Source organism: Alosa pseudoharengus, unplaced genomic scaffold, assembly GCF_046254945.1.
Source record: "Alosa pseudoharengus isolate Yale_2024_CS ecotype anadromous, Long Island Sound unplaced genomic scaffold, YU_APseudo_1.1 YU_APseudo_1.1_scf_9, whole genome shotgun sequence".
Lineage (NCBI taxonomy): Eukaryota > Metazoa > Chordata > Actinopteri > Clupeiformes > Clupeidae > Alosa > Alosa pseudoharengus.
The window spans coordinates 7706540-7730113 of record NW_027468881.1 but is presented as its reverse complement, the minus strand read 5'-3'; the positions used below and the strand labels follow the sequence as shown (position 1 = coordinate 7730113).

Here is a 23574-nt window from a genome sequence, read left to right as displayed (position 1 = left end):
GAATTTCCTTACAAATTGTCTGACTCGCTGAATTTATTTGATGTGGTTGACTAGAAATCAGAAGAGATGACGGAGAATATGCTGAAGTTTATCTCTAGCCATTACCAAGGCACAGGCTGTGTTACTGCAAAGGATTCTGGGCTACTGTCAGCCAATGGCACCAACAAGAGGTAAGGAACCATCTCTTGTGATTTACACATCGACCCTCAGACCTTTTTTTTTTTCTTTTTTTTAATCAAATCTGTTTATAGGAGGTATTAACAGTATTCAAACTAATTCCTTTCTTTTAATATTCCTTTTTGGTTGTTAGGTCTTTATTTGATAAATCTTGGTCCCTTAACAGCAGCGTGAGTATTAAGCACAAAGATGAGGCTACACATATTGAGATGTACAGTACAGTATATTATCATATTATGTACATATGTTTTTATGTATGTTTGTATGTATAATTATATGTATATAATAATATTTATTTGTAGATAAATAAACACTTTACAGTCTACACCTAATGGCTTAGTGCCTAAAGACTTAAGTTTTCCCTATATTATTTTTGTAGGTAAAAGGAGACCGTAATGGCTCAGGGTTTTTGAAATCATTTGACTTGTCCAAGAAGACTGACTTCACAGAGTATGTGAACCATTCTTATGTATTACTTGTTAGATGTTTATTAGAAATGTCACTTAAAATAAATATTATTTACCTTCTTAACCTTCTTTTTTTCCCCTTTTTTTTAAAGGGATGTCTATGCATTTGGAATGAACAACCCAACTAGTACAGGAGTAAGGAAATCCTTTTTGAACATTAATAACATACAAGCTTGCCTTATAGTGGCAAATTATTGTTTCTAACTCATATTTTATCTTGTAGAAAAACATCAAAAAGGCCTCTAATAAATCTGTGATGGAGTCCAGGTAATGATATTTCTGATTTAATACTTCCCCCTAGTGGATGAAATATGGTATGACTAGGAGAAAGAAAAAAGATGAGAGTCTGCTTCTGCGATCACAACTTTTCTTCTAAATGTCACTGAAGTTTTGACTTGTCCATATTAATGTAATAAATGTGATAACTGATCAGAATGTAAAAAATAGAAATAACAAATATTGCATTTTCATAACGAGTAATTATTGTTCCAGTGCTATCAGCAGCTCTTTCACCCTTTCTGCATCTGCAAAGAAGCCCCCTCTTGAAAAGGTTGGTTCAGCTGTTTCTGAAGTGGGCTTGCAAGTACTTACTATCAAACAGTAGTATACAGTACATACAATACTTCGGTGTTCCAATTTATGGGATAAAAAGTGATTGATAAAGGATATTCAAACTGAGTTTATGTATATATATCACTAAGTTTATATGGGTCACAGGTCATTGTGTTGTGTTGTACCTGTTGAGATGCCTCCCCTCTCTGAGCCTCATCTGCATCTTTTGCCTCTCAGGTGTTCAGCCGTCATGTGGCAAAGCACCTGTTCAGTGACACGGACACAGACAGGGACAAAGAGAACGCCACGGACGTCAGCTGGCTCAGGGACTCCGCCCGCAGGCCCAAACCCAAAGTGGCCGACTACAGCCGCCAGCCGACCAAAGCCTGCCCGCCGCCATGTGTCTCAGGTGGGCCCACTGGGGAGGAGGGGCAGCCTGGGGCTGCAGGGACAGGGTCTGTGGGCTGTGAGAGTGTCTCACCAAAGGGACAGAGTGAGAGTGTGGATAAACCTAGCTCATTTATGACACTAGCAGAAGTCGTTTTTTGAAATATACATAGAAGAAAAATCTTTGCGCTTTTGTTAGAGGCTTTAAAAAGTCGCACTTTTTTTTATAGTTTGGCTGGTCCTGCGACTTATAGTCAGGTGCGACTTATATATGAAAAAAATTATATAATTGAACATGTTTTTAAATGTTAATTTGTAGTGCTGTCAGTTAAACGCGTTATTAACGGCGTTAACGTAAACATATTTTAACGGCGTCAATTTTTTTTATCGCGAGATTAACGTTCTTTTTGGTGTAACAAACTTTGTAGTTTTTTCATATGCTGTTGCAACAACTAGTAACACCACATCTAGCTAGACCGGATGGAATGGAACGTTGTATGTGCTGCACGTACACGCCCCCTTTTAGGGGAAAGATGACTGATATAATGGAAATCTATGCTGCATCAAAGTGGGGAGCGAAAAGGGCTTATGGTAAACTTACTAAATCTTGAAACAAACGTGAATAAAAGGCACAAAATAAGGTTGGTGTAAGAGTTATCTGTGTGTTTATGGGATTAATGTGACGATGTTCCTATGTTTTGCTCTTTCCAGTTTACTAACAGGAGTGTCACGAATGTATCGATAGGCACAGTCAAACTGCCCGTGGCTGACTATAATTAAGTTCAGCAAGCTTAACTTTACATGTCATAACATCAACTAAACATAAGTCACACATTCATTCTATCACTTGTAATATTAACGTAGCCTATTTCCTACAACTAGGTGAGATACTTGGCTATGTTATACTGAAGTTCCACAGTTAACTAGCCAGCAAGCTAACCGTTTTGCATGGAATATTATGGTAAGTGTGGCTACATGCTAAATGTGTACAATACATGCATGGGGTATTGCAAACGAATTAGGTTGGTAATGTACATAATTTCAACATGAGCAAGTTACATAAACATAATTCTTCATAACTGCCGTGTTAGTAAAATGATTGAATGTCCTGTGAATTTATAACTAGATGTAACGTGTGATTACTAGCTATCTTTCCCATTATAATGTTAACATGTTTTCCGCTAAAATGGGGCGTGATGCAGATTAAATGTATCTTTATGATGATGCGCCCGCCGTATAGGCTACGTAAAGGCATGCTGCACACACTTGATTGGGCTTACGAGCCGGCCAACGAGTAGTAGCCTAGGCTGACGCATTAGTTCTGTTCTGTTATCAACATTCCTCTTTGGCTGCTACTATTTGCGATGCACTCTGCTTTCGACATTCATTTACATTAGATTCCATTCTTTTCAATACAACTCCGTACACCAGCATCGCCGTGTAAATCACGATTCAGTTATATTTGGTCGACGCTGCTCCATAAAATCCATTGTTCATCCAGTGTTTGCCTGTTAAAAACTTCGGCGTTGATGTGTGTGGCAAGTGACAGTGCACCATAGACTGTAGGCCTATAAAATGGCAATGCACTCATGTTGAAAAGTTCCTTATTTTCAACTGAACTCAAAGATAATGAATATAGTATGAATATAATATTTTCTGTTTGTTATGCCTTTATAATGTGTGTAGGTCTACATTTTGTGCATGCACTTCTGCGGTAGCATTTTTTTTCCAGTGTATATCAGCTATATTTCTGAAGAATATATTGTGTTGCCTCAGGTCTGCTGCACATCTTTTGAAATTTGATTTGAAATAATCAAATAGACCTACTACGTCTTAAAGTTAATAAAGTAACTTGCTTTGCTTTCATTTGAATCCCAATCAAGATACACAATAATTGCTTTATTGTTAATATGGACTCCTGGAAAGTTCAGAAATTTCAGAAATAATAGAATTTTAATCATATGATAAAATATGTGATTAATCGTGATTAACTATAGGAATTCAGCGATTAATCGTGATTAAAAATTTTAATCGTTTGACAGCACTATTCATTTATATTAACTGACATGAACCCTACATGAAACATTACCATCTACAGCCTCGAGAGAGCGCTCTCAAATGCACAAGTCCTGTGCACTTTGTCAAAGATTAGTGCTTGCGCTATGCCTGAAACACACGTGCATACTTAAATGCTTGAATTATGGCCGGGATTCTATTTATAGCCAGGCCTCAGATTCGGACAAATAAAAGCCAGTATAATTTTGCTTCAATTTAACTCATAAAAGAGCTCTTAATAATTTATATTGTTGGTTGGTATAATATTGTTGAAAATAACAAATGGTCGCACTCCAAAAGTCTTTTCTTGCTTTTAATCCATTTTAGCACAAGGGTTAATTGACAAACGTTTCGGCCTGATGGCCTTCGTCAGTGTGTTACATCCCTATGGCTACTTCCTAGTTTTAAATAGACAAGTTTATTCAATTAGTAACACCTGTCCTCATTAGCTCCGTGAATTCAACAGGCGCTCCTATACATCAGGCCATCATACATCACTGCCATGTAATATTTGATCGCTGTTTTGCTACTAATTATCTTTCTGAAATTTAGGCCCTGGTTTTAAATACGCATATTTTTTTCTCTCGCTCTCTCGGAGGTGGCCAGAGAGCATTTGTTCTGTTGCCAGCTTGTGCCAAAATATCGTCCTAAATGCTTGATTGCATTGCATTCTCCACATTTTTAGCTACATTTTCATGTACCACATCAGCATTTTTGTTCAGTGAATCTTTTGTAAATTGCTTTACAATAGCGTGAAATAAATTATTTGTGAAATAAATTTCTAAATATCACCTGCTTGCTGCAGCTTCGGTCTGCACGTCCTTTTAAAACTGCATTTTTTTCTCTCTCAAGCATTTAATCTGCTGCCGGCTTGTATCTCCACATCGTCCAAAATGCTTGATTGCATTGCATTTTCCACATTTTTAGCTAAATTTTGTATGTACCACATCAGCATTTTTGTTCAGTGAATCTTTTGTAAATTGCTTTACAATTACCGTCGGGCCTACAGGCCTATCGCCTGGCTTGCTTCAGTCACGTCTAAAACTGAATCTTTTTCTCTTTCGTGAGCATTTAATGTGCTGCCAGCTTGTGACTCCACATCGCCCAAAATGCCTGATTGCATTGTATTCTCTGCATTTTAGATAAATTTTGGTGTACCACATGGCATTTTCTTTCAGTGAATCTTTTGCTTTGCAATTACCTTCCTGCCCTCCTCTTGGCTGCCTTCACTCCTTCGTCTTCATTAACATTAATCTTTTTGGCCTCAATAATCCAGTTACATAGTCTCTGTTTTTGGTTTTGGATTTTGTGTAATACTTTTCTAAATACGACTTATAGTCCGGTGCGACTTATATGTTTTTTTTTCCTGTTCATGACGCATTTTTTGACTGATGCTACTTATACTCAGGAGCGACTTATAGTCCGGAAAATACGGTATTTAAACACTAATGTTGTATAAGTACAGATTGTGAAATCCAGATCTTGGCCTTGGCCTGTTCCTTAAAACACTTTGAGGGCTATTGCTGTAACTTTCTGTTATTTTCATTGAGGGAGAATTCCTGGTGACTCAAACGCGACCATATAAAGTGGTAAAAGCTTTTGCAGAACTGAGACCTGACTGGTAACTTCTTTCGACTCCAAATGATTACTTGTGCTCAGTAAAACATTTCACTTTCCCTTGTAGATGTGTCCCCAGACGAGCCTGCTCCGTCTCCCAAACCCGCAAAGGAGCAAGCCAAGCCAAAGAGGGTGAGTTAATTAGATATCTCTGTAATAGACCTGTTTGTTTCTCCTCTGTATCAAATAAACAACATAATCCAGCCATCTGTGTGCAGCACACCATCTGCTCTGCTCGAGAAGCAGACAAACCACCATGCAGATGAAGTTACACAATGTACCAGAATGCATCTGATTAAACCAGTGATAGATACTTCATTAACATGTCTGGGTTTGCAAATATCAGACTAATTTAAATGCTGTTAAAGCATTACGCATGATCTCATAGTGACGCAATATATTTTTAAGGAGGATTGTGGCACGATACACAACTTGTGTATGTAGCTTATCTGAGATGCCTGTGTGGCAAAAAATACACAGTTTGATGTGGTGTGATTTCTCCCTTCAATAAGAGAGTGGGCAAATGGTGGAACGCGCTACCAGTTCCTACCAGAGCAGGCACGTCCCTCTCTACCTTCAACAAACTCCTGAAGACCCAGCTCTTCAGAGAGTACCTCCTTTCCTAGCACTACCAACAACCACACACTAATTCTAGCACTAACCACTAGACTAGACTAACCCCCCTTCTAGAACTGACATTTGACTCTATCTGAGTAGTACTTATTGCTGCACTAACATGTCCTTGTCGCATTGTACCTTGTTGCAGTCGCTTTGGATAAAAGTGTCAGCTAAATGACTAAATGTAAATGCACACAGTCTTTGTCAGATGCTGGTACTACTGACAACAATTAATTAACACAAAAAAACAGCATCTCAAACAGAAAATCAGCACAGCACACTCGGTGTATATCCAGTTGAGTTCTTGTAATCACCAAATGGACTTTTAATCACTTGAATGAACTTAAACTGAAGAATGTAAATGGCATTGAGTGTGTAGTATACTTTTTCTACATTATTTCCTGGTTGCTCCGTTACCTGAACTGCACATGTGAAATCACACATGTTGCAGAAAAGGCCTCAGAAGAAGCTTGTGGAGCAGAAGGCTGCTGCCAAGCCCTTGGCAGCTGCTAGAGAGACTGCAGCAGTTGCCAAGGCGACAGGAGGGGTTACCAAAGCGACCGCAGGGGCTGCCAGAGCGAGTGGCAGAAGGCCCCGCAGGGCCGCGACCTTGGAAGTGTCCTACAGGGATCCCTCGGACCAGTCGGAGTGTGAGGAACCTCCAGCCTTAACGGTGAGGTTTATACACAAACAGATGCCTTTTAGAGATTGATGCCATTTTCTTGTACAGTACAGGAGAGAAGAAACTTCTATCCTGTGTTATTTGGAGTTAAATTTTGTGTATTTGTCTTGATAATTGTGGGTCTGTAGGAATATGGGTTTAGTTATTTTAGTTTTTTACCTCGAGCATTCTGCTCAGTACTAGTTGTGGATTGCAGACTATGAAGTCAGTATCAGAAAAGTATCACTAGTTTCTTGTCTGATGTCTTGGTATTCTTTTGAACTCAGAGCAGGCGTTAAATAGGAGCAGGCATTATATATGCCTCTCACAAAGTTAGTTGTGTATTGTGTAGACCAAGAAGCGCAGGACCAGTGACCCTCCCGAGGTGCCTGAGAGGCCGCAGCCGGATGTGAAGAAGACCAAGAGGGTCTCTCCCCCACTGGAGAAGCCGAAGCCAGTGAAACCTCCTCAAGAGTCCTGGGCCAGCAGAGTGGCCTCCTCCCACTTCAGCCCTCGCCCGATAGAGAGGATGAGATGTAAGGACAGCATGGACGCGCCAGACGTGTCCTCCCACTTCAGCCCTCGCCCGATAGAGAGGATGAGATGTAAGGACAGCATGGACGCGCCAGACGTGTTCATGTTTCAGATTTAGGGGTTCCAGGTTTTACGCAGAATCTGATCTGTCTAATGAATTGCTTTGTGAAACAACTTTTCCAGTTCAGAGCAGAGGTCTAATAAGAAGTTTAAACTTGACTCATCAGTACTCGCTATATAAGACCATATTTTTAGAGCAGTATGTGTATCGTAAACGTGCTAATTACCAACCATTTCGTTCGAAAATTCTTAAAACAACAATGTTTTTTAATACTTCAAAATAACATTTGCCAAATGAACCTTACATTTTTCAGTAGCCATAGGTGTGTAGCTTTGAACAAAATCTAGTTTGGTTCTTACCGGGGCTTTTACTGCCTGAAATATCTGATTTTGTTTACCGCGCTCGGATTTTAGTGCTGGGCTGGTGGGTACTTATTCCCAACCTTTCTCACGGCACATTCAACGGTTAGCCTGAGAATTCTCGTCGCAATTCAAAATTCCACTGGAGCTCCAAGCGGATTTGTACATGCAGTCTTACAACACTGTTTACAGCTCTTTGAGTCACGGTAAAATGTAAATTTTGGTACATAGCTAACTTAGATAAACTTATGGTGTGGGTGCTTGCGTTTCTTTAGGAATCCGCCGTCTTGGTTTGTATAGAAATTGATATTAAGTGACACATACACATAAGAGGTTGTACATACGTGACGGTTGGTAATATGTGAAGTTCCTATACTTTTTAGAATCTGAACCGAAGAGCCCTTTTTTCCTGTAACATGATATGTGGATTTTTAACGTAGGGTTTTCTGTCACATTTGTTTTGGTTTACAGCTGCAGGGATGTCTCCTCCATTAGCCCTGTCCCCCTCCACCCCCCTCCTTCCTCTCTGCCTCTCCCCGGTGGCCCGACCCTCTCCTTCGCCCACCTTGGAGATGCCCAAACCCATGATGGGCATCCAGGCCTCGTCCTTCTACATGCCCGCAACAGGAGGCAAAGACAAAGAAAAGCAGAAGACCCCCTCCCTGCCCACTCCTGCCCTACTGACGCCCATCGGCAGGACCCACTCCATCGCCAGCTGTCGCAGGTCATGCGCCTCAGAGGTCAGTGCTGGTGTACCAAGGGTCCCTATAGGTGTGTTAAAGGGTTGGGTGTTGTGACGTGAAGTACAAGTTTCACATATACGTGAACACAGCGGCTTGTATATTGTGTAAGAAAACAGTCCGAACCGAGAGGTATGATAAGTGCTATAATCATTTTATGTGAGGTAATATGTAGGTAGCAGGGTTTCTGTTGTCTGGTAATTGCCTGACAGTGGCCGGAAAATGTTTTAAATGTCAGACAAAATTGAATCTCTCCGGTCAAATTGTCCGATTGAAATTGGCTAATAATCTCGTCCCCCTAACACAATCTGAATTTGAGAATAAGCCTAAAATGTAGGCCTATACTAAAGCAAGAATACATCCTTTGGCTATGTTTTAAAGGAACAGGCTCTATCGTTTGAAAGTTATTAAACAACACGCATGTTGCATTTCAAATATGAAGCGCGCGCTTAAAACGTCTGTTAAACAACGATCAACGGTTCAAATATGGCCAGGCCCAGGCTGCAGGCAGACTAGCCTTAAGCGTTTTTTAGAGGCCAGACGATGATGATAAATTGGTAACGCCTAAAGCCTCAGATGTCCCGTCAGCTCCACCCCCACCAGAGAAAAAGCAGAAGTGTCGAGCGTATCTGTCGGAATCAGTGACGTTGGAAGTGGAGTTGCGGGGGGTGCGGCCGCACCAGACACTTGTCATTTTCTGTGTAGACAGACCCATGGCTACACTGAACATGCAACTGTGTTCTGTTCCCAAAGCATGCTTTTCTTGTCTATGATCTGCAGGGTTAGGGCCTCCTCGACGAGGAGATTGCTGGTCCGTGGATAAATTGCGGCACAATCAAATGGTTTCATTGAACCGTGGACCGATCGAAAAAGAAACTAGTCATTTTCCAGAATAGGAAATATTTCTTAATTTAGTGTTTTCAAATAAAGAGGCATAGCATTAGGGGGTAGCGCTCATTCAGTGTCTGTGCCATCTGCGCAAGTGAAACTGTTGAAACACTGGAGATAACGTGGGTAGCAGCAACAAACAATGTCTATTTAAAACAACGAATGAAGCGGATTCTTGCTGTCCATGAAAACAGCATAGAGACTGGCAAGATCTTTAAAATGACAGTAGTTAAGCATGCTTAAGTTAGGCTAATGAACATGTTGCATTCTATACGGCCTGATTGTGTCATTCTTTAATCTACTGTACATAGCCTGTCTCCAGTTTTCCTCAACTTGATTAATTAAGAAGCGATAATAGGATATTTGACCGGCATATCATCAAAATGTCCGGAAAACTGTGCTGGTCGCTTTGACCGGCACCATTTTATTCAAGCGGAAACTCTGGTAGGTAGGTAACTGGAAGCAGGCAAAACAATAGCTTACTTGACCTCTATGTGATGTATAAGTATTGTCAACTTTGCCACTTTACTGCTGAACATGTGAATGTACAGTAACTAGTGCTGGGTTGGATCAGGTTTTTTGTGAATAACAGTTGGGTTTGGTTCTGGTGCCATATTCCTTCCCGTATCATTCCCAGCATCCTCCACTGAGCCCGGTCCACTCCCTGCACTCCCCGGCCCAGCCGCTCCTCACCTCCACGGCCCTGGACAAGTCTCCGGTAGGCTCGCTGCTCAAGTCCACTGACCTCGACCAGCAGCTGCGAGACTTTGTCAAGGCGCACGGGGGCTTGCTGGACGAGTCCGACAAGGAATCTGTCATCACCATGGCGACCCTGAGTCAGTCCTCACACCTCTCAGTCAACAACGTGGCCATACTGTGTACTGAAATCGAGGTATTAATTGTCTACAGCTGCTTTCCCCTAACTCCCTAAGTCCACAACAATATCTGTGGTCTCTCACATTTAGACGACGTTGATGTTGTATTATAATGTTTCATTTTGTCATGTTGTAAACATTGTAGAAGACGCCTGCCTCCAACAGGGGATCTGCAAACAGTGAACAGGTGTTGCAGTCAGGTTAGAGTGTACTACATTTCTGACTTTGTTTATAAAGAACCCAGAGGGGAATGGAATAAAATGGCCCCAAGATTTATTTGTACTTATGGACTTTGGGCCTAACTCACTTCAAGGTTTACCTGTGCAACAGCAGATACAAATTTCATACCACCTAAAAACGTTGCATTGTGACATTTGTGGGTGGTGTTCCCAGGCCCCAGCTATCCTACTCGCCATTCCTCCCAGTCTAACAGCAGTCATTTAAACAGTGAGAGGGAAGATGAGGATGATGAAGATCAGGGGGAGGAAGAGGAGGAAGAAGCAAAGAGTGCACCAAGGCAGAAGGCCCTCAAGATGAAGCCCAGAAAACTGTTCAACGAGAAAGGTACTGTATGTTTGAGCTGCTAGAGGAACAGATTCCTGTCTACTGGGCTCTCTGTGTAACAGGCCATTTTAATAATTCACTCAGTTATTTTTATTTCATAATTTAGCAAACACTTTTACCCGATGTGACTTGCTTCACAGACAGGGTGCTTATTTTATTAGTATGTATGTATACCAAAAACAGAAGAGAAGAGGAAATAATTTGAACTTTTTGTAAAGTATCCTTAATAAAGAATCACTTCACCCATCCACCTGACACCTTTCTCAGCATGCTTAATAGTGTATAGCCCTTTGGACTGGTCAGTTTACTAAGCTGCATTCTTGCAATTGAGCAGCATGTCCGAAGCAGCCAGAGCAGAGGCAAAGCAGCTCAGAGGAAGATGAAGAGGAGCAGCAGGAGAACGTCCGAGGAAAGAAGAGGAGGAGAGCGGTCAAAATGACTAATAAGACCTACTATACCACCCAGGGCGAAAGCACCAGCAGAGGTTGGGTCCTAACATAGCTGCTGTATGTAATATGTAAATGTTATGTAACAGATTTAACACCAACCAAGAGTCAACTGTAGTGTTGCACAGTGTGCCAATACTAGAAAAGTATCACAATACCCGACCTTTAAAAAAATAAAAATGTGTCCCACGTGTGTTTGCAGCGCTTTGCCTCCACTCCCTCTCAGGCTCCTTGCAAACGTAGTGGGCGCAACAACTGTTTGTTTTTTCTCTCTCGTGCACGCTGCAGCTCTCAGTGAAAGGAGAGGCATGACTGTGTTCATGCGGAAACTCCTCAGCTTGTTGATAAACCAGATGCTTGAAGTCTAGAATGAATTTGGGTTCGATGACAATGAAGGCACGATTCAGACCAAGGGAGGCAAACGTTGAACTTTGCTTAGCACTCTGGAGACACCAACATGTATAAGGATTTCAAAGAACGACGTTATCGAATGTGATAGATAGCATATTACATCTTCCAAGTATAGGCTATGTCAAACAAATGTTACTAACAAACGTTTTTGTGATAAACGACTCTTTCATCACCAGAGTTTGACGAGTCAGTGAACGACAATTATCTTTTAAGTTTAGCCTAGTTACCAACTTGATCAACATAATTATGCAAATGTGATGTGTACTCAGTACAAAATGTCCTCATTTTATAACGTTAACTTGCAAGCTGCTGGCATGTGCTTTTTTGTCAATATTTTTTTATCACTTTTAAACTGCGCTCAGTGGAACCCAGACCTCCACCAAAGAGGTGTATGGATTATAAGCAGCAATGAAAATATATTAAAGAAATTCATATCATGCAACATATGGGTGTGCATGTTCAATGTATCAATCAAGGTGATAATAGCATTCACTGTTTTAAGAAATATGTATTATGGCAGTAATATTATAATGTGATTTGATCAGTGCTGAAGAAGCAAGGCAGAGGCAGGCTGGTCTATCTATCTATCTATCTATCTATCTGGTCAGGTAAAAGAGGGTCCCTCATATCTCTTATTCCATTACTTTGCCTGATATTTTGGGTCTCTGCCAGGGAATCTTTTCAGTATATTTATGATAAATAAGATATTTATGGCAGGTATCCTATCAAGGTCATAATTTTGGTATCGCCAAAAATTACAATTCAGAAGCCTATTCAAGATTTTTTATTATGTACTATCATAACAACTTGATGTTATTATTTTTGTATTAGATAATAGTATTACCACCATACAGCTCGTAGTCCATGTTCACTGCTTTCAGATGCATATTTTCTGTACATGCCTTTATTTTATTCTCATTTCTGATCATTGGTCTGTTTTTCTGTTCTCGCACTACTGGCAGTAAAGCATGAAACATGTCTGTGTTGTGTTTGCTACTAATCTGTGTGTATGTATATGTCTTTGTCTTTACATGATGTCTATTTCGATGTTTTCCTCTATGTTGTGTTTCACTCTTATGTGTGTTTATCCTATATGCCTATATACAGTATGTCATGCATGTCTGATTGTTGATCTGTTTCTCTGTGTGGTGACAGTGGAGAACATGGAGGTGGAGATGTCCTCCCACATGACATCCAGCACCGGTAGCACCTGGAAGACCAGCCTGAAGGGCAACATGGACGTGGACGCCGTACACACGGAGATGAGCAGCTCGCAGGAGATGGGCTACGTCTGCCGCGAGTTCAGCACCGAGCTCACCAGGAAGTTCCAGGTAGGCTACTTCCTCCTGAGAGGAGACTGACTGGACCGACAGACGGTCGGAGTGCGGCTGGGTACACTGAAAATAGAACCGCTCTCCCACTTTGAGTCATAAGGTCTCAGAAACTTACTGAGAGTTACTGGTAGACATAGATGATCAGGTGGTCTGAGTCATCCCCAAACACACACACACTCACACACACACAGACAAACATACGCGCGCACACACACACACACACACGCACACATGCACAGACACACACACAGACACACATACGCGCGCACACACACACAACACAGTATTACTGTAAGTGATAAATTGAATATAAATTCTTCATTGAGCTCAGATATTATGCCGTAACTCGAACAGCTAAGAATACTTGAATGAGATAGTAGCGACTAATTGCCACAGCGCAGTGTACTGTAGAGAGCATTGTCCACCTGTCATGCTTTGGTTAATTGTGGGCTATTAAACGCTTCGGGCCCTATCATGACATTCTAAAGCGCATCGTCACTCGTCAAAAGTTTATTCAAATTTAGTAGGATGTCCAGTTCACATTGGGAGGGGTTTCGTTATCAAACGTGGAGCACATGGCGCAACAAGGTGTTTCTAGGTTTTTTAATCAGTCATATGGGTGTGTTTGGGGCTTAACATCATTTAAACCAATGAGAATGACATCTGTCATTCCCTTTAACGGCACAAAGCACGATATGTCAAATAAATGCATCGGTATTTTGGCATTCAACGGCGCATTTGAAGGAGGCTGCTTGCGAGACTGTATGGAATAGTCATTCCTAAACCATGCTTTACTAAAACCTAGCATAGCCTTCACGCATTTGCACTCGTCTATTATTTGAACTCATTGGCAAAGTGAAACTAACTTCACCAAGGTGTCAGTCAACGACAAGACAGTTATATGCAGTTACTTTCACTATTGACTGACAATGGGTTACCATCGAAAACATAGGCTGGAAAAAGCAATACTTACCCTAATATTGCTCAAATGACCGAATAAAACAACATTTCTCCTGCAGAGGAGTTGCTTATATCTCGTGACAGTGCGTCTTCAGCTGTGCTCCATACGTCTTGAATTTCTCCTGGGGATCAATAAAGTATCTATCTATCTATCTACGTGTCTCTCACCTCTCCCCTAATCAATTTTAACCGTCATTACCAATTTGCAAATGATGGTGAATAACTACTTATCATGAGATGTACAGTATTTTGTAATATATTTATTAAGTGTGCTTGCAAGCACACTTATTGTTCTTCTTAAGTTTTATTAAGTGTGCTTGCAAAGCACACTTATTGTTCTTCTTAAGTTTTATTTAAGTGTGCTTGCAAAGCACATTTATTGTTCTTCTTAAGTTTTATTATTATTATTTTTCCCGTCTCCCTAATTTTTTGTCAGCCCTAGCGCCTAGGCCCTTTGAGACAGAGACACCGTTCCAACTTTAAAACGTCCGGTCAGTACCGGTGTAAGTTGGTCGCGAAGATGACATCAGGTGGGCGTGCCGTTCGTCCACCATATTGGATTGAACAGAAAGCGAAACAAAATTTTCACAGGTCACAAATTTGATCCGAACGCCACGAAACTTGACGTACATTATCCTTGGACCAAGCCTCACAAAAGTTACCGGAAGGATTTTTGATTTTCGAAAGCGTTTGCCCGTCACAGCCAAACGAAATCGACGGCGAAGCTCCGAAACAGGAAGTCGTCCATATCTCAGGAACACTGTCACATATCGATACCAAATTTTGTATATGAACTGGGGTAAAAAATATATAACATTCACACTCATAGCTCATATTTTTTAAATAAATCAGTGAAAAACTATCCTGACAAACAAGCAGCATTTGAATGCCTTAGTCATACCTTTTCTCTAGGTTACCTGATAGCCCAGTTTGAGAGGTGCAAGATGCGTGACATTATTTATTTTTGCAGCCAATCACTGCTGTTGTTTTATTTTATTGATTTGATTTTAGTCATAGAAGCTAAATTCGAAGGCAGGCCACAGGTAAAATCCAACGAACCGCATTCATTGAATAGAGCTTTTGAGGTATTGCCACTGCTCCAACACTGAAAGGCACTGTTAGAATGCTTGGATCAAGCCAGGTTCAGCATAGCGTATGTCACTGTCTGCTCACGTTGGTGACCGGACCAGGGCAAGCACACTTTCGCAGTTCCCGCCGGAAATGCAGTCTAGTTTAATAATGTTGCTGCGTGAATCACGGTAAGCGCGAATGAAGTGGCCACTTCTTAATGGGACTCACTGTATGGAAGTAGGCTAAGTAAAATAGAGATGTTTAAAATAAGATAAAGTTAGGATATGCCCGCTTGACAACGGAAGAGATAACTGGCCTTTGGCCATAACAACCATCCATTTAGAACGACTGGCCTTAGCAACCAAGGATCTTAGCTGTGATTCATGTAGCTACAGTATGCATGCAATGTGATGCAAAGTATAGAAAGGTGATGAAATATACAGACAGGTCAAGAAATATAGTGCAATGTAGACAGTAGTATACAGTTGATTTACAGAAGGTGGTTTAGAGTAATATTTATTAAATCTAAATATGTGCAGTGTATTAGCAGTTATCTCATACAATAAGTAGAATAATGTATGTAGATGTAGCAGTAACATTATAATAGTATAAATAATAATATAGATATATGCAGTGTATTAACAGAATATAATAAAACAGATATGTACATAACATACAGCTATGTGCAGTGTGGAAACAGTGTCATTGTAGTGCAGAAACAACATTATAAGAGTAGTAAGAATAAGTCTATGTGCAGGATGAATAGTATAAAGATCAGTAGAATAAATATGTATAAATGTAATTACAGTAGGCTTTAATGTCACGCAAAAAGTACAACCAAAGCTGAGCTTGATCAACTAGAACGTCTAAAGAACCAGAACTTGAGTGTAGTTTTTTGCTGGGTCCCAGGCCATGTTGGTCTGAGGGGAAATGAGAAAGCGGACAGTGCTGCTAAGCAAGCCCTCAATGAAGAAGTCACAGAATCTAAAATCCCTGCCCCAGACCTTAAACCTATACTGAACTCTTACATCTCAGATAAGTGGCAATCTGAATAGGATTAATGTATCAACAACAAGCAAGGAATGTGAATTTTGGCACATTTTCATGATCCACTCACTGGGTCGTTATGGGCCACACAAAATACGGTGTTGCTAAAATTACTCCTATTGTGGCTATTAGAGACATGCGTTCATGAGTATCCAGCTACATTCAATGAGTTAAGTAAAATACATTCACACACACAAAAAAAAACATCACTAATGTTGTGGACATTCCTTTATTCTGAGATACATCAGTAGGCTCTCAAAACAATCCCAAACAGACCTAAGGTCTTTATAGAGCAAATCTACATAGATTATTTGTCAAATAAACCAGTAAAACAGAATTAGGGGATGGAATATATAACATTCACACTCATAGCTCATATTTTTTAAATAAATCAGTGAAAAAGTATCCTGACAAACAAGCAGCATTTTAATGCCTTAGTCATATTTCATAATTTCAAATTTTTCTCTAGGTTACCTGATAGCCCAGTTTGAGAGGTGCAAGACGCGTGACATTATTTATTTTTGCAGCCAATCACTGCTGTTGTTTTATTTTATTGATTTGATTTTAGTCATAGAAGCTAAATTCGAAGGCAGGCCACAGGTAAAAGCCAACGAACCGCATTCACCCCGCAAGGCAATAGTTGAATAGAGCTTTTGAGGTATTGCCACTGCTCCAACACTGAAAGGCACTGTTAGAATGCTTGGATCAAGCCAGGTTCAGCATAGCGTATGTCACTGTCTGCTCACGTTGGTGCACCAGGGCAAGCACACTTTCGCAGTTCCCGCCGGAAATGCGGTCTAGTTCTAATTATGTTTCCCATTGTAATCGTCCAATTTGTAATGTTTTGCATGGACGTGCGCTGGTGTGCGCAAAATTACTGTATCTAATCTCTGCGATCTTCAGGGTTAGGCCACATGTTTTCATCAACATTGCATTGATTACATGGTCAATGAGCACAAAATTACTGTATCTAATCTCTGCGATCTTCAGGGTTAGGCCACATGTTTTCATCAACATTGCATTGATTACATGGTCAATGATAGTGGCACGAATTCCATCACTGACAACAGTTCTTGCAACCTTTGGAATGTCACCATCACGCATTTTTACACCTCTACCTTGCCCTCTCTTTGGGCCTGCTCTTTTCCCTGGCCCTGCTCCTCTCACTGCTCCTGCATCTCTCACTGCATCTCTCACTGGGCCTGCTCTTCTCCCTGGGCCCCTTGCTCTTACTCTTCCTCATCCAGACATTACAGTGTTTGTCTTTTTCTGTTTCTGTTTCTAAAAACATCACTCCTCAAAGTCCTCCTTTTACTGTATACGTGTCAATAAAAAAAATAACCCCTGCCACTGAGTCTTAGCCAGACTGGAATCAGCTTTGGTTGGCCCAATTTACCCAACATAAATCAATTGTGTGTCAATTATTCAATTGTTTGTTTATTATCAGCTGAGATACAGTATATTGTTTTTGAACTGATATCATTGTACAAGCAGAGGTTTTTATACTGTATCTAAGGTTTGGAATATTGTTTTTGCTATTGTGGGATGTTGTGTGTTAACATTTGTAAATACTGCAAAAACAATCCATAATTTTGTTGGGAGGTATAGCTTGTCTGTTAAGAAAATGTAAGCATTGTGGAAAGGTGTTCACTGACTGCATATCGTGTGAAAACGACATGAAATGTGTGAATGGTATGGCCGCAAAACACCGATGCTGTGCTAACTGTATTTAGAGTTTTGAAAATGTGACAACTGGTTGGACAAACGCTTGTTAGCGACTGAAAAAAACTGTAAAATAACATATCACCAACTCACCATAGACTTCTGACCAGGTGTACAATAGCGATTTTTAGACAATGCGCCAGGCCCCTCCCTAGGTTGTTAATTGCCACAATTGCTTCCCCACCTACACGTTTCCTCTAGCTGCTTCAATGGCCTACAGTACACGGGTCAATCAGGGATGTAAAGTCTGTTTAATCTGGACACGTAGTAGAATGTGCCCCGAGGTCCAGTGAAGTAATCTTCCCATAATTTTTTGTGTTTCCTCCAAGAGTGTCCCTTGAAGACTGGTTCGTCAAAGCTGTCGTCACACTTTGGTGCAACAAAGACAAATGAGTTCAGTGGTCCCGTTGTCATTTAGCCCTGTTAATGATGTGCTTTGAAGTGATCCCCCAGTGCAAGGCCTTTTTTATCACTCTGATGATATGATTAGATCTTATTGCATTGGCTAATAAAAGCCACGAGGTGTTAAACTCGTTATAGAGTGCCAGCTGAAGCATGGATGTTTGTGTGTGTGTGTGCCCAGAAACGCTCAGAAAAGATGGAGCTGTACACTAAGCAGTCTCTGAAGACTGTACAGCAACATATGTCCACTGTCAGCCTGCAGATGCGCAAGCACAGGTCAGTGTCTAAACAGTCACTGTTTTTTGACCCATATTTGCCATATCCACATGAAGGTTGTTCATGTCACATATCACAAAATAAGACATGTATGTTGAGATATTAAAGGACAGAGAATTAATATCCAGTTAAAAGCAGTCACATAAGTAATATACATGTAGCAGGGATATAATCAGTTCATGAAATTGATTAAACCCCATTTCCAGGCCTGAAAAATGTCATGAAAGTCCATAAATGCATTGAACATTTTGGATAAGTTATGAAATTTGCTGTATCATAGATTTTCTACTATAATTAGTTACAGTGCATGAAAATGCACTGTACTGTTCTTCCTAGGCTTCTTCTTATTCTTCTTCTTCTAACACAGTTAATGCAGCTTTAACCGTTTAACGTAGAAACTTCATTCAAACTGCGTTGTGTAGGTCTTACTTGTGACATGGGTGCTTTGTATTTTTCATCTTTGTAACTTTTATACTTTTTAAACTATTCATTAAAAACTAGCCATAATTTCCCCATAGACTCAACATTGGGCTGATATATCAAAATAGAGCCATTAAGCAATTAGAATCCTCGGCCAGGTGGCCAGGCCACCTGCACCAACTGTCAGTTTCTCAGGCTTTAGGCATATCATTTCATTCTCTTAAGACTACAGATCCTGTTCCACTGCTTTCTCTGTCCACATCTGTTTCAAAATAAAAGTCCTCACCACAATAATTCACTGTTAAACAATTCAACCATTTAAACTATCCACCTATTTAACTGTTCAGCCATTCCAACTATATTAAACCACCACCTACCTAGTAACCAGCATAGCAACCACCTCAAGTACCCTAGCAACAGCCTAGCAACCATGTCAAATACCCTAGCAACAGCCTAGCAACCACTTCCACAGTTACAACCTAGCAACCAATATAGCAACCAATGAGTATAACCTAGCAACCAGCATAGCAACCACCACAACTAACCTAGCAACAGCCTAGCAACCACTTCCACAGTTACAACCTAGCAACCAATAAAGCAACCAATGAGTTTAACCTAGCAACCTGCATAGCAACCACCACAACTAACCTAGCAACAGCCTAGCAACCACCTCAAATACCCTAGCAATAGCCTAGCAACCACCATAACTACCCTAGCAACAGCCTAGCAACCATGTCAAATACCCTAGCAACAGCCTAGCAACCACTTCCACAGTTACAACTTAGCAACCAATATAGCAACCAATGAGTTTAACCTAGCATCCAGCATAGCAACCACCACAACTAACCTAGCAACAGCATAGCAACCACCATAACTACCCTAGCAACAGCCTAGCAACCACCTCAAGTAACCTAGCAACAGCCTAGCAACCATGACAAATACCCTAGCAACAGCCTAGCAACCACTTCCACAGTTACAACCTAGCAACCAATATAGCAACCAATGAGTTTAACCTAACAACCAGCATAGCAACCACCACAACTAACCTAGCAACAGCCTAGCAACCACCTCAAGTACCTTAGCAACAGCATAGCAACCATGATAAATACTCTAGCAACAGCCTAGCAACCACTTTTACGATGACAACCTAGCAACCAACATAGCAACCAACATGATTACCCTAGCAACCAGCATAACAACCATCATATATACCCTAGCATCACTATTGCAACTATATCTGCATTATTTGTTTTTACTCTGTATGATATTTTACATCATATTTTTTGCATTTTCATGCACTGTATTTCCTTCAGGAAATGCTTTTCTAGTTGTTATTGTGTTTGTAAAGTTGCATTGTGTGATAAGAGTTTCCACTTGCCAAACTAACCAGAGATGGGGAAACCTGGCTTCAGACAGTAAAATTCCTACCACTTTTGTTCCAACCATTCAGAAAAAACCTGCGGATTCTCATTAGCTCAACTCTTCAGCCAGGTAGATGAGCGAATTGGTGAAATCACCTATTTTAGGTGCACAGGTAGAACCAATACATGGTAGGAGTTTTACTTTCTGAAGCCAGGTTTCCCATCTCTGAAACTAACCTATTCGGAAAGGCATGGAAAAGCAAATGATGCAGTTTTGTGTAGTATGAAAGCTCATGGAAATATTGTTACGGATCCCTGAAAAGCCTCGACATGTTAACGAAAATAGGTGGGAACCCTGAGTTCATCATGCCAAACAAGTGTGGTAAGAACCTGCTATTTTGGTCTGGTGGCAGGTCACAAAGGCTGGAGAAGATCAAGCATGCGCTGCTGGAGGAGATCAGCAACCTGGAGCAGGACGACAACGGCCTGAAGAGCATGGAGAAGGAGCTGACGGTGAGTGTCACCCTTCTGTGACCTTTTCTGACCCTTTGCGTCCCGTCTATGTGTGTGTGTGTGATCGTGTCATTCAGGGGCACGGTGCACTAATAAACCAAATGATTGAGTGTGAGACTGAGATAATAGACTGACACCTGGTTTTACCCATCACATCTCTGTGCCAGAATTGAGAGAACGTTGCTTTTTTTCCCGCCATACCTTCCTTTTTATAGATCTACTGGAAGAAACAGACCCTGGCTTTCCACTCGTACCAGGAGAAAGAATCTCGGAGGTGAGCAGGGGACGTTTCGTCATAGACAAATGTCTGTTTTTTTCTGCTTGTTCAAATGGCACCTGGAAACAGAGTTACATAATCCTGGGGGCAGATTTTGTGGAACTGAGATAGTGATTGTAGCTGAAATGGCAGCCCATTAAACTGGGTTGATTGCCTGTTATTGCATTAAGGAATATTTTCATCACCCTATCAACACTTCGAGGAAAGGAAGGGTGTTTTCTCTTTTCCTGGAATCCTCGCGGGTAATGGGATTTGGGTGCAGGAGGCACAGTGCCTCGACTTCAGAGAAGAAGTCGAGCTTACATAACTTGCTTTTTACGTCACGTCACAACAAAATGCTCCCGTGTGTTTTCATGCCCTGTGCCAGGCTCCAGCACCTGAAGAACTCCTTTCAGACAAACGTGTGCCACAGCCTGGAGTATGAGCAGCAGATCATTAGTTCTGAGGTGAGCCATTATCACTGGACGTATGGTCAAAATGTACTAGACCCCACTGAATGCTGGATGCGCTAATATTATCCTATCAATTAATAAAGATAATCTATCTGTATATCTATCTATCAACAGTTATGCAAGTGTAATGCCATTTTATTGTTATCACAGACTTTTTTGTTGCTGTTGTTATTAACATTATTAACATTTTAGTTGGTTTGGTCGATACAACCACACCTACATTTTTAAAGTAAAGTAAATGTAGTAAGAGTGAGAAATTGGTAGTGAAAATTAGAATTTAGGACAGGCACCAAAAAAAAAAAACCCACCCTGGGTCAGTTCTGTATATCATTCAAAGTAACCCCTCTTGACCTGGCCTCTGTCTTTGCTGTCTTCAGATGTGCCTGATGAAGAAGGACATGAAGTCGGTCCAGGATAAATTTCTTCAGGAGATGGTGAGTAAGACGGGACCTAATTAGACCAGGACTGCATACAATCATTATGACAAATGTATTTCCAAGGGCACTAATTTAAATGTCGGGCTAAGTCGAAAGTGTAATGTGTCAAACACGTAGAGCATATAAAATGAAATAAAACTATTTTTAATGACTAGCTTACAGTTCTATCAGAAAGACTCAGGGAGGCACAATGAAAGTTAACATGTGTTTTAATCCATCAAAGGATATACAAAATACATAAGCAACAATAAGAGTCTTTGGCATAGGCCAAATGAATGAATGAGTGACCAATTAAGTCTTCCTGACAGAACTAACGCTGACACTTCCATTTCTGAGTAACTTTTAGTAAAAGCATCTCCTGCTTGCACTACCTTTGAGTCACTTGGTAAAAAGCATCTTCTGTTTGAACAAATGTGAACCTGAACAGAGAAAGTATCTGAAACACTGTTGATGTTTTTCTGTTTACCGTGTTGTTTTTAGCGAGAGGAAGAGCTCTCAAGCATGCGTCGAGGACTGCAGAGTCTGTTCTTGTCGGGGGCTCCTCTATTCTAACTCAGAGAAGGATCGATAGAGTTGTTTTTAATCTGCTTCATGTTCCTGTTCACATTCCGATTCTATTAATGTAAGAATTCCCTTTAGTGCTGAATCTGTTTAGACATGTTGAGTAGATGTTATAAGCCATATTTATTTTAAACCAGTATTTATTCAGTTCAATGAGTCTATTTATTTAAGGTTGTCAAACCTCAGTGTGTCAATTCACTCACACAATTTTAATCTAAATAATGAATTCATGTGTAAAATGTATTTATTCATATGGAAAAATTGATTGCCTTATTGTTAATATATTATTAAAACCACATTAATAAAAAAAAGATTGATGAAAAAAAGGTAGTCAGTGCTGTCTTGATTTTTCTCCATAATCACATGTTAACACATTGTGTTGTTAAACACAAAAACATGGAATCCAGGACACATATTCTGTCATTATGATGACAACTGCTACACATGTCTTCATTACCTGTTCTTGGCTACAGATTTTGGTATGTTTGGAACAAGAAGACACCGCATATTTTTTAAAAAGTCTTGTATTATGAAGACAAGTAGTTCTTACAAAGGTTTTTTTTTTCTTTTTCAAGTGAAGACATGAACAACCCTGTTCAGACTGATTCTCCATACACCTCGATATGAAATTCACCCCAAAGACCTGTAATCTCCCCACATGACCCTCAAGTATAACAATATTTCACTTTCCTTTTTTTTTTCAACATTTTTTTTTTAAGTGGAGCTGGTCACACATGCACAACTTCCACCAAAACACTGATGGTCTCTTGAAACAACTGTCCTTTCAAAAAAAGAAATCCTTTCAAAAAGAAAGAAAGAAACAAAAATACACGGAATACACTTCTCCACTTTTGCTCATCTTTCCTTTTTCCACCAAAAGTGGATCATCGCCCCCAAAGCTCCTGTTTGGAGTGTCCTGCAGGCCGCTTCTGGCTGATGAAGCGTGGCCTCCGGGTGCCTCCCCAAAAACATCACAGTCGCCCCACCACCCTTCGTGGAAGAAGCCAGGGCACTGGCAGAGTAAGGACACAAGCCCGTGGACAAAACCAGAGGGGGGAGCCCTGGAGGGGAAAAAAATCGCCTCCAGGATTTTCACAGACGAAAAAATGAAAATCTTGCTTCATCATTTCTTCATGGAAGAAAGTCCTCTAAGGCCTGTGAAATCTTTACCAGGGGGAAAAGGGAGGGTAGAGAGAAAGAGGGGAGAGAGAGACATTAATCAGAGGGAGAAGAAGAGGTGCTTTTGGAATCACACAGACACAGTGATTATAGCATTTCATCAATCAGCAGGGCTATTTTTAGCTCGGCCTTGAAGAGACCAGCGCGTCA

General features: G+C 40.7%; 2 protein-coding genes across 2 annotated transcripts in view; one reads left to right on the top strand and one right to left on the bottom strand.

Annotated features, from left to right (window-relative positions):
* Positions 1-58: 58 nt before the first annotated feature.
* On the top strand, positions 59-22675 carry LOC143114140 (uncharacterized). The gene is made up of 22 exons (XM_076275617.1): positions 59-170; positions 311-347; positions 557-627; positions 737-779; positions 868-911; positions 1137-1194; positions 1434-1605; positions 5323-5387; positions 6325-6546; positions 6887-7139; positions 7960-8228; positions 9754-10008; positions 10137-10191; positions 10385-10555; positions 10890-11039; positions 12568-12743; positions 18130-18224; positions 20419-20518; positions 20734-20792; positions 21163-21241; positions 21625-21681; positions 22165-22675. Exons 1-22 carry the CDS (start codon positions 67-69, stop codon positions 22234-22236), a joined length of 2607 nt encoding a protein of 868 aa, XP_076131732.1. The 5' UTR covers positions 59-66; the 3' UTR covers positions 22237-22675.
* The window catches only part of phactr3a (phosphatase and actin regulator 3a), a 32125-nt gene continuing 31225 nt past the window's right edge, over positions 22675-23574 (bottom strand). The window contains exon 14 of the mRNA XM_076276783.1: positions 22675-23409. Coding sequence (XP_076132898.1) covers positions 23394-23409 — 16 coding nt within the window. The 3' untranslated portion in view covers positions 22675-23393. The remainder of the gene's footprint in view (positions 23410-23574) is intronic.